Source organism: Schistocerca piceifrons, chromosome 2, assembly GCF_021461385.2.
Source record: "Schistocerca piceifrons isolate TAMUIC-IGC-003096 chromosome 2, iqSchPice1.1, whole genome shotgun sequence".
Taxonomy (NCBI): Eukaryota; Metazoa; Arthropoda; class Insecta; order Orthoptera; family Acrididae; genus Schistocerca; species Schistocerca piceifrons.
In genome coordinates, this window is record NC_060139.1 from 779,774,006 (window position 1) to 779,786,636 (window position 12,631).

Here is a 12,631-nt window from a genome sequence, read left to right on the forward strand (position 1 = left end):
CGCTGCATCCAAACATTACAGGATTGGTTTTCCTATTCATCTGCGTAACTTACATTTTTTCTGCATTTAGACCTGGCTGCCATTCATCACACCAACTAAAAACTGCTCTAAGTCATCTCATATTCTGTAACAGTCAGTTAAGGATGACATCTTCCCAAACACCACAGCATCATCAGCAAACAGCCATAGATTGCTGCTCACCCTGTCCATCAGATCATGTATGTATATAGAGGATAATAGCAGTCTTGTCACAGTTCCTCTGAATGTTCCTGACACTAGTCTTGTCACTGATTAACTCTTGCCCTCAAGGAGGTGTTGATGCCATATAGGACAATATTTTGGTTTAACACTTCACTTATTCATTGAGGAATAAAAAAATTATAATTAACATTGGGTTTAGAGGGAAAAAAATCTCATACTTATCTGTTTAAATAGTTGAGAAAATCAAGCATCAATTCACAGTGTATCTAGGAACAGATATATTCACAGTTACCAATGAATTTAGTTTTTGTTCAGAAAGGAGTTTAATGCTCAGCTGTAAAGCTGTTTTACAATAAACCGGTGGAAATAGAATGTGTGAAAGCAGCAACAGTGTTTTCAGATGCAGATTAAAGTTACTTCTCTTTAACAGATCCTTCAGCCTTGAAGCAAAGTTCTTGAAAAGAAATCAATAAATAATTACAGATGTGTAACTGGACAACATATAATCACATAAATAAGTAGTTTTTAAGAAGTGTGTGCAACATGTTCAGCTGGCAGTTTCCAAACATATTACTTATTGTGAAAACGATACAGGAACACATAACTAACTAAGTAGCTAACACTAATTGTTTTTAACTTTCTGGCTTGTGGGGTGTGATTTTCTTTTTTGATGTAGCCCCAATTTGCCTCTATATGATTGCATGCAGATTAGTATTATTAAAACCTTCGCAAAGGCTGAAGTATAACTGATTAAAATTTTTTCATAGTGTTGTTGGATCAGATAGTTTACTAATTTTGTTCTCTTTGCTCAATTTTCTTTCTAACAATGAATGTTTATATATCCACACTTTGCAAGTGGAGGAATCAGTCAGATATTGTTGGTTAGAGCTATTCCTTATGTAATGATTATTGTTGGCTTTGCGCTTCCTTATTCTTTATTGTTTAACACTAAGCTAATTGGGTGTTGGTTTTTTATCTTTTTTAGGCCTAATGCAGACTAAAGATACCTAGGGAACCACAGATTTTGTGAAGCAATGATTAACATAAACATTCCCAAAGATGATAACACCACAAATAGAAAGATCATTGTCGTCCATTTCTAATACAGAAATATTTTTAGAAACCACACCACATCTATGGTTGTGGTATTTATTTGTTTTTATAATAGTATACAATACAGTATCAGACATTTTAATTTTTCTACGCAATAAAAAATACATTTTTTTTACAAAAATAAAAATTTGCATTACCACTTTTCAAATGACATGCAGATAAAAGAAAAGATGGTTTGTACTGATGTAAAACATGAAAGTACAGCCAAAATGACAATAGAAAACTTAAGAAATCAAGCTTTCAGGAACAGGATTGCTACTTCCATAAATAAGAGAAAAAGGAAGAAAGGGAAAGGACCTAAAATGCATGCAAGAAGAAGGAGGAAGAGTCACTCTATACCCAACAGAAAGAGAGACATATAAGGAGCAGGTACAAACTGAAGTCACAATACACTTCAGTAACTACCTAGCAAATGTTTTGAGTGTGTCTTCTCTCAGATGATTATGTCTCTCCCTTGAGCCTGGGTTCAGAGTGTCTACAACCTTTCTGCACATTCTTACCTACCGTACAACACCTTTCCTTTCTTCTTTTTGTATTTATATTTAGAAAAAGTACTTAAATGTTCAAAAGTTCAAGGTTTTTTAAATTTTATACTTTTGGTGTCAGTCTACTACTAAGCATTATTCCATCAAAACACATTTTCTATTATCCTGTCTGAAAAAGAGAAGATTGTTTTGAACATTCAAAAATTGTATCTAATGAATTGTTTTCACTAGCAACATCACATCCTTTTGCACTTGTGAATGTAACCAGCACTGCCTTGTAGATATTTTTTCCCTAACGGAATGTTTTGTGTGTGTTACTCCTATTTCTTGGTGTCATCCATTCCTTCTATCAATTATTCACATCAATCTGAGTCAAAAGACAATGCTCTGCAATCAGTGCAATGTTGTATTTATTGTTAAATGGATCATTGATTGTTGTATTTTATTGTGATTTGTTTGTTATGAAGGATATGTGTGTTTAATTGGGTTTGATTGTTTCGTGCATAGATTTTATGACATATTCAGAAAGAGACAACTTACATTGTATAGATGTTGTTAAAGTGTTGTTTTATAATTTTTGTGTGGACTTCCATGATGAAAAACATGTACCTTTTGGTTATGTATGATAAAAAACAATCTATCTTGCCTCTAATCAATTTTTTAGGTAATTCTGTTTTTCAAATGTAATAATGAATGATGAACAAAAAATGATTGTGTTAATTTGTTAAATTCAGTGGCAAAGGAACAGTGCCTGTGCTTAGGATAACATGTTTATAATGAGCCGCATCATAGTAACATGTAATGAAGAGTTGTAAATAGTAGTAGGAGGCTGTGATTAGATTATCCAAACTCTCGTGCAATAAAGTTTCCATTTGTTGACATGTGTAGAACATTTATGTGAATGTCAGACTAATCTTCAGATGGTCCTGTAGTGGTAACTTTTTTGTTAACCTGCTGGGTCATTGCAGTAAAAACAGTAAAATGTCATACAGCCCATTTGCCTTCAGGTTATCAATACGGTTCTGGGAGAAATGTCTTAATTTATCATGATATGTTTCAAAAAAAGCCCAATAGTGTAGAAAAATATATGATCATGTTTATGTTCCTGAGAACTGTAAGAATACAGTATTACTAAATATGATTTGAAAATATCATTAGAATGTGTCATGTTCTTACCAGGTGAATGACATAAGAACTTTTTTCATGATTATGTTTGTAAACTATGAAGTGAAATATCTCTAGCTTTACAAATTGCTTCCCATCTTTTCTAAGCATTTACCACAACAGTGGCAAAAGTGACTTCTTCCAAAGGTTTCCTTTCAGTACTGAAATATGTTTTAATTAATAGCACAGACAATATATGAAGTTAAAGTGTTGGAGAGTTCACAGTGAATGAAACAACAGCTGTGAGGAGCTAAGACATGCAGGCAGATGAAAGGTTGAAACTTGAGAGGAGATGGATTAACAGGTTAACTTACAAATACATGATCTGATCTATTGAAAAAAAAATAGCAACTAGTGATACTGAATAAGCAGATCAGTACTTCTGAATGTGTTATAAGTGTTAGTTATACAAATTAGCTTTAAATTCAATTACACTCCTGGAAATTGAAATAAGAACACCGTGAATTCATTGTCCCAGGAAGGGGAAACTTTATTGACACATTCCTGGGGTCAGATACATCACATGATCACACTGACAGAACCACAGGCACATAGACACAGGCAACAGAGCATGCACAATGTCGGCACTAGTACAGTGTATATCCACCTTTCGCAGCAATGCAGGCTGCTATTCTCCCATGGAGACGATCGTAGAGATGCTGGATGTAGTCCTGTGGAACGGCTTGCCATGCCATTTCCACCTGGCCCCTCAGTTGGACCAGCGTTCGTGCTGGACGTGCAGACCGCGTGAGACGACGCTTCATCCAGTCCCAAACATGCTCAATGGGGGACAGATCCGGAGATCTTGCTGGCCAGGGAAGTTGACTTACACCTTCTAGAGCACGTTGGGTGGCACGGGATACATGCGGACGTGCATTGTCCTGTTGGAACAGCAAGTTCCCTTGCCGGTCTAGGAATGGTAGAACGATGGGTTCGATGACGGTTTGGATGTACCGTGCACTATTCAGTGTCCCCTCGACGATCACCAGTGGTGTACGGCCAGTGTAGGAGATCGCTCCCCACACCATGATGCCGGGTGTTGGCCCTGTGTGCCTCGGTCGTATGCAGTCCTGATTGTGGCGCTCACCTGCATGGCGCCAAACACGCATACGACCATCATTGGCACCAAGGCAGAAGCGACTCTCATCGCTGAAGACGACACGTCTCCATTCGTCCCTCCATTCACGCCTGTCGCGACACCACTGGAGGCGGGCTGCACGATGTTGGGGCGTGAGCGGAAGACGGCCTAACGGTGTGCGGGACCGTAGCCCAGCTTCATGGAGACGGTTGCGAATGGTCCTCGCCGATACCCCAGGAGCAACAGTGTCCCTAATTTGCTGGGAAGTGGCGGTGCGGTCCCCTACGGCACTGTGTAGGATCCTACGGTCTTGGCGTGCATCCGTGCGTCGCTGCGGTCCGGTCCCAGGTCGACGGGCACGTGCACCTTCCGCCGACCACTGGCGACAACATCGATGTACTGTGGAGACCTCACGCCCCACGTGTTGAGCAATTCGGCGGTACGTCCACCCGGCCTCCCGCATGCCCACTATACGCCCTCGCTCAAAGTCCGTTAACTGCACATACGGTTCACGTCCACGCTGTCGCGGCATGCTACCAGTGTTAAAGACTGCGATGAAGCTCCGTATGCCACGGAAACCTGGCTGACACTGACGGCGGCGGTGCACAAATGCTGCGCAGCTAGCGCCATTCGACGGCCAACACCGTGGTTCCTGGTGTGTCCGCTGTGCCGTGCGTGTGATCATTGCTTGTACAACCGTCTCGCAGTGTCCGGAGCAAGTATGGTGGGTCTGACACACCGGTGTCAATGTGTTCTTTTTTCCATTTCCAGGAGTGTATGATAAACCAGAATAAAGTTTTTGAATTCACAGTAAATTTTTATACTATACATTTCAGAATAATCACATGACTCTGTCACCATAAAAAGTGAAAGTGAGTGTAGTGCCATATTACTGATGAAAGGGATAATCAGTAATTAAAGTGGTCCAGTTAATAGGCTAAAATTGTGTGCTAAACTAGATTACTAACCCAAATCTTAGCTTTCCAAAAGTACGATGCTGCCAAACAAGCAACTGGACGTAGCAGTACTTCCTGCTCTATCTTACAGCTTCAGCCTAATAGTGGTTTACTCCAGCAGTTCCTAACTCTGTACAGGATCTCCTGTTGTCCTGCAGGATTAGCACATCTGCAAGCAACACCAAGTGAAGTGGTATAGCGGTCAAGTCACTGGACTTCTGGTTATGTTGAGCAGGGTTCAGATTCTCTTCTGTTCATCTAGATTCAGGTTTTCTATTGTTATTTTAAATCACTTAAGGGATGTTTCCTTTCAATGGGCCAGGTTGATTTCTTGGACCATTCTTATTCAGTCAGAACTTGAGCTTCCTCTCTGATGATTTTGGTGTCAATGGGATGTTAAAAATTAATCTTCCTTATCCCTATCAAAGAAAAAGTATGGTGGAGAAATGTTTGTTTATTTTAGGATTTATTTAGTGAATGACACTTCAACCATATGTTCCCTGTTACTGGACCACATGACACAAACCGTATGCTGCACCAAGTCTTGGAAACACATCCTTGCTTTTCACAGGCAATGCTATATCAAATGAGTGAGCTGAGCTTTCTCTTATGAATGTAACTGACAAGAATTCTTAAAAACCAGTTTTCCAGAAATGTTAGTGTAGAAGTTTGTAATCACTTCTTTGCAAGTGAACTAAAATGTTTTGCAAAAGAAGTAAAGTCTGATATTTTTATTTTTTCTTGCAAATTTGGGGGATAAGGAGCAAGGTTAAATTAAAATATCAGTATCCCTTCACAGACAACAAGAGAGAGAGAGAGAGAGAGAGAGAGAGAGAGAGAGAGAGAGAGAGAGAGAGAGAGAGAGTAAAATAGTTGAAATTGTTTCAGTCATTCAAATACTTTGTTTCTGAGAATTTTCAAGAGTTCGAGTTTATCGGCAGCATTTTACCTTGCCAAAAATAATTAATCTGAACCTTGCAAACATTGGTTTTAGATTCTGTGCATGAAGGTGTTGGTCTTCTGTCACAGCTGGGAGGACATAGATTAATAACCTGGAATGTGAAAGGCTTGGCATTTTCTAGAAGATAGTAGGAACTACTGGGACTAACTGAAAGACTGAATATCCTTATTGAGCTGTGACTGATGACCATTAATTGGATTTGAAAGATAGTGAAGACTTGCAATGTTTTGTACTAATTGAATATCTGAATAAGTGAGCTTGAGGAATCAAAGCACTTGTTATAAAATTAATCAAATTATATTCTAAATCAAATGTAGGAAAACACCTGCTTACAGAGAACAAAAATTGGTGCACATTGATAAGCTCACAGATCTAGTCTGAACTCTCAGTTCTTCCATTTGACACAGCAGAGGGAAAGCAATTGGAAGAAATCTGACTTACCAAGGATTAAGCTGGAATGTCAACCTCAATTCTGGCTCTAGGTTGTGGGTAAGAAGATGAAGGAAATTGACACAGAGATTCATTAGTAGACTGAATATGAAAGTAAGAAATACTACATATCGGACAGAAGGGGAAGAGAGGTCACGAATAGTAGTGTAGATTAACCACGAAAGGATAGAACTGAAAAGGAGGACAATAGAGTACATGTAATTAAAGAGAAGTCGAAAGCAGAGGCAGTAAAAAAACAACAGCAGCAGATATCTGTGGGAGAAAATAAAATGGAAATGAATTCGAAAAATAAAAACCATGTACAATACGTGTTAGTAGTAGTAGTAGTAGTAGTAGTAGTAGTAGTGGTGGTGGTATATGAATAATAAGTAATAAAATTACACATGAAGGACTGTGGAGTAAGTTGGAAAGATACAGATTCAATTCTGGGAGCTGTAAAATCTTCTTTGTAAATAATTTATTTACACTGAAACTTTTACGTAAAAGTGTGGATGGAAGGAAATAATTAACTACAGAAGCATATATTTTTCATTGTAATTTCTGCATACAATATTTACTGGTGAGTAAAGTAGTAGCTAGAAATAGACTTTGTATTGAAACAACTCGTTCTCCTTCACATTATACCCTGCAGTTCCCAGTATAAGATGACCCTCCATCAAAATGGAACAAATCAAGGAATGTAAGACTACGAAACCTTTAGCTTCAAAACTACTTCTGTATGCTATTGTAATAATGTTACCCTTGGAAAAGGCGAAGAGCTTGCAAATGAAAATCTTACTCTACATACAGAGATGCAGTGTCATTCGAGCTAGTTACCACTTCTCAAGTTACACATTTCAGATGCTGCTTGTAAAACACAACTTATTTTGCCTTTATGTATCTGTATGGAACAGAGAGTAGAAAATAAAATTAGGATTTGATAAAGATAAAAACTAAACTACCATTCACCTAGTGTCAGCAGACAAAGATGACACAATGCAAAGTTAACATACATGTTTGAAAGAATCCTTTCAAAGAATGTGGATCTCTGATGTATTCAATATGTCATGTAAACATACAGTGAGGTGATAAAAGTTAAGTGATACCTTCTAATGCCATGTTGTACATCCTTTTGTGTGGCATAGTGCGGCAACTTTGCATGGCATGGACTCCAAGTCATTGGAAGTCCTCTGCAGATATATTGAGTGATGCTGCCTCTGTAGCCATCCATAATTGTGAAAGTGGTCCAAGTGCATGATTTTGTGCACAAAATACCACCTCAGTTATCTCTTATAAATGTTCAACGGGATTCATGTTGGGCAATCTGGGTAGCCAATTCACTTGCTCTAATTGTCCAGAATGTTCTTCAAACCAATCAGAGACAATTGTGGCTCAGTGACACGGCACATTGTCATCCATAAAAATGTCCATTGTTGTTTGGGAACGTGATATCCATGAATGGCTGCAAATGGTCTCCAAGTAGCTGAATGTAACCAAGGGCCCAATCAATTCTGAATAAACACGGCCCACATCATTATGGAATGACCATAAGCCTGCACAGTGCCTTGTTGAGAACCTGGGTCCATGGCTTCGTGGGGTCTGCACTTCACTCAAATCCTACCATAAGCCTTTACCAATTGAATTGGGGGCTCATCTGACCAGGTGACAGGGTCCGACCAGTATGGTCACCGTCCCTGGAGAGTCACTGCAGGCAATGTATTGCTAGTAGCAAAAGCACTTATGTTGGTCTCCTGCTGCCACAGCCCATTACCACCAAATTTGCCACACTATGCTAACGGATATGTTCACTGTACATCCTACATTGACTTTTTGTGATTATTTCTGCAGTGTCACTCGTCTGTTAACACTGACAAGTCTGCGCGAATGCTCCTGCTCTCACTCGTTAAGTGAACGCAGTGGGCCATTGCGTTGTCCGTGTGAGAGGCAATGCCTGAAATTTGGTATTCTCAGCACACTTTTGACGTTGTGGGTCCCGGAATATCAAACTCCGTAGTGATTTCCAAAATGAAATGTCTCATGTGCGTAGCTCCAACTACCATTCCACATTCAGAGTCTGTTAACTTCTGTCTTGCAGCCATAATCATATCGGAAACCTTTTCACATGAATCACCTGTGTGCGCATGACAGCTCGACCAATGAGCTGAGCTTTTATACTTTGTATATGTGATACTATTGGCATCTGTATATGTGCATATCGCTATCCCATGACTTTTGTCAGTGTAAATATATGTACAAATGTGAAGTGTTACACAAGTCAACATCTAAAAAGCATAAGTGGAATGTTATGTTTGTGCACATCCCTAGTTTAACAAGGTGACTTTTAACTGTATTATTTGGAAATACCTGACATTGTTGGCTGAAGAGCAATCAGTTAATTCAGTTTGTTGAGAATCTGGGTCCATGGCTTCGTGGGGTCTGCACTTCACTCAAATCCTACCGTAAGCCTTTACCGATTGAATTGGGGTCTCATCTGACCATTGAAAAAAAAACTTCTGATTTGAAGTTTTTTATCGCCTTGACCATGTGTATGTACACAGGATTACTGGTTTCAACAGGTGTAAGCTGCTGTCTTCTGATCCATAGACTAAAGGTTATGGAATCATGCTGTGCAATAAACCGCACATTTGTATTTGTACTATTGTAACAGACTCATAATAAAAAGAGCGTCTGTTACAATGGTATAATATAACCATACTTTTTGTTGCACAATTTGATTTCATAACCTGTACTCTCTGGATCTGAAGATCACAGCTTCATCCTTATGAAATTAGTAATCCAGTGTACATGCATATGATCAAGTCAATAAAAAAACTTCATATAAGAAGCTTTCTTCACACTGTATTGGATGCATTTGTGACAAACCTGTTTGTATTTTTAACAAACATGTGTGGAATTGCTACATATTATCCACCATAATGTCCATAATTTCTTCAGAGAAAATACAGACCACTCATTCCAATCTGTAATTATGAAAAATTTAAATGGGGTTGTTGCTATCAGGTTGTCAATATTTGCCCCCAGCTTAGTTTGTTATCAAACTGGACACCCTGGAAATATATTCACTACATAAAAATGTATACAAGTAATTATCTAACAAATGAGATTGATCTAGATCAGTTGCTGCTTTGGCTGGTAATGTAAGTCGCTTTTAAAAGTGAGAACTAAATGTGTATTAAATACAAAACATAACCTTATAAAGATTAACATCATTTTCAGTTGAAAAACAATGATTCACATTTTATGCAAAATAGCTACATGTGTAAAAATTTGTGTGTATAATTTTCCTACTTTTTCCCCACTAGTCAGTCTTACTTCTGTAACAGTATTAAAAAACAAGAACCCATATATAATGTACAGAAAGAAAATTAAATTCTATAAGTTGTAGTAGCTTTGCAGTGCTCTGAGAACTAAATACTAGGCAAAAGAATGAGAATAACAGAGATAAGGAATAAGTTACTTAACATAACGTGTCAGTAAGACACACTGGTGTAGGATAAAAGATTATGATTTGAAAGATATGTCCTGAACATAGTGTGCCATTTATCTTCTTGCATCTTAAGAACTTTTACCACTCATTAATGCCTGTATTTACTGTAATTTTGCTCTTGTTCCCAATAAAAGAACACTAGAATTTCAAACTGGAAGCACCAGATTTGAGTTTCCGTGTATCTTGCGGTCCATGCAACACTACTTTACATCTGAATCTACCACTGTGCTCGCCACTGTGCACACTGTAATCAGTCGAGCATTGTCTTTACTTTCCCTACAGGAGTGATATGTGAGGATTTGTTATATATGCATAGGTTCCTCACTTAATACTGGTTCTTGAAACTATGGAGATAGATGCTAACTACAGAGCAAATGGTTACAAATGTCTACCATTTCAGGTTTTTCGGCACTTGTATGACATTCTTCTCTGGGTCAAAAAAATCTACCATTCATACTGCTCCTCCTTGTGCAGATGGAGTAAGCAATTGTCTTTGTAAACTGACTGAATTTTCATAGTATCCTACCAATGAATCAAAGTCTGCCAAATGATTTATTATGACTGAACCTATGTGATCATTCAATTTCATATCCCTACACATTGTTACAGCTAGGTGTTTTTATGAGTTGATTGATTCCATTTGTGACTCAGTGATATTGTAGTCATGAGATTCTAAGTTTTTGTGTGTTGTGGCGTGCACAGTTACATGTTTGTGAGCAGTTAGAGTAAGTTACCAACTTTGCAAAACTTTGGAATTTTATCAAGATCTGATTGAACGTTTGTGCAGCATTTTTCAGATGGTACATCATTGTGGAAAACTACATGGTGTGTAAGTAGTAGTCTGAAATTAGGCCTACTATTAATTATGTCTGCCAGGTCATATATGAGCTTAGCAAGAGTTCCCAACATGGTACAAGTGGAGTTGTTTATATCTCTATCACTGACTCTCCATCCAAGATAACATCCTATGTTTTCCCTACCAAGAAATCCTCAATCCAGTCACGTATTTTGTATGAGACCACATATGACTGTAATTTTGTTCGTAAGAATGGTTACGGTACTGAGTGAAATTCTGTTCAGCAGTCAAGAAATACTGTATCTGCTTACCTCTGTTGATCCAAGGCTTTCAGGAGGTTATGTGAGAAAAGCATAAGTTGGGTTTTGCATGATCAGTGGTTTGAGATCCATGCTGGTTGGCATGGAGGAGGTAATTCTGTTTGAGGGAACCAGTTGTGTTTCAGTGCAGAGTAAGTTCTAGGATTTTACAACAGATGGAGATCAATGAGACTGGATGCTAGTTTTGTATAAGGCTTCTGCCGTCCTTTTCATAGACTGATTCTGTCATTCTGCATTCTATTTTTTCATCTACCTGTATATGATGTTTTATGTATATAAGACAGTATCTGCACTCCTTAATCTTCTTTTGATTCCTAATTATCTCTCCCCTCCCCCCTTCCCCTTGCCCCCCTCTCCCCTCCCCCTCCCCCTCCCCATCCCCCTTGCTCTCCTCTCCCTTTCTATCCTTGCTTTTGTTTTAAGAGACAAATGCTACGTTTATTCCTCTTAGTATTTTGAAGATTCTAACATCAAAATTTCATCTATTTAACATCCCAGTGATCCCTCTACTTACTCTTTCCTTAATAACAAAGACAGGGGTTTCAGAGTTTGATGCTTATGTTGAAAATAATATAATTTTTATTTTTTAAGTCTCTCAGGAAACTTATTTTAGCAACAACATCACCACTTATGGTCTTGAGAAGAAACAAAGTTTATGTATTTTCCTTATTTTTATTAAATAATGTCCCATGTAATCACATTGTGAGGCACCTCATTATGTAGGGCAAAATATTTTAATTTCACAGAAGAAGGCAGAGAACTCATTTGTGGTCTTCTTGTGCACACATTTAAGGAGTTATGTATTTTTGCTGCAAAATTTGTTTATTTATTTAGCAGTCCATAGACATTTTAAAATGTTGTCAGTTCATGTACATCTGCATATTTACACAGTTTTTGTTACATGTAGTTAAACATTGTGAGACATAATTTATTTACAGTCATTTTTGCTCCTTATCAAAAAATTACATATAGTGAAACATTGTGAGACAGAAGTTATTTACAATTGTTTTTATTAAGGAATTCACTTATAGTGTAAAAACAGTTCCTGCAAATACAACTTAAGATTTTTCCTAAAGTAGTACATTTTATCTGTTTCTTTTATTTTCTGTGGTAGCTTGTTATACAGTTTTGAGTATAATGCATAACGTAATTTTTGTTGTTGTAAATAACCCGTTACTATTCAAAACCAATGTTGATTAATATAATTTTTCTCCTGGTGTTGTAATTAACTTTCTCAACTCTTCAATTAATTAGCTTTTAGCTCATAAAGGAGTAAATAATTTTGCTGTCTTAACCTATCATCTAATGATGTAAAATGTCTGACAGATGGTAAAATGAAATTGAAAACAAAGTTGAAACAGGTTTGTTAGGTTACAGTTACTGTTCTTTAACAGAATATTATTTAGATATTGCTGTCATTTGTAATGGAACAGAATTCCATATTACTTCAGTAATAAAACTGTCACTCTCATTATGGGGATCAGATGTGAGATGTAAAGTGAATGCAGACATCTATGGATCCAAGACCCCTTAAAAAATGATTGCTTCATATAAGTAGGTGTATTGAATGTCCTTGGTTCACTTATTGAAAACCCAAGCCTACAACATATCTACCATTGT

General features: G+C 37.6%; 1 protein-coding gene across 9 annotated transcripts in view; it reads left to right on the forward strand.

Annotated features, from left to right (window-relative positions):
* Positions 1-12,631, forward strand: part of LOC124777617 (sodium bicarbonate cotransporter 3) — a 960,712-nt gene that overhangs the window by 884,698 nt on the left and 63,383 nt on the right. The window contains exon 23 of one of the 9 annotated variants that reach the window (XM_047253088.1): positions 1,187-2,678. The exons of the other annotated variants lie outside the window; for them this stretch is intronic. Coding sequence (XP_047109044.1) covers positions 1,187-1,192 — 6 coding nt within the window. The 3' untranslated portion in view covers positions 1,193-2,678. Of the gene's footprint in view, positions 1-1,186; positions 2,679-12,631 lie in introns of those variants that run through there. 9 annotated transcript variants of the gene reach the window in all.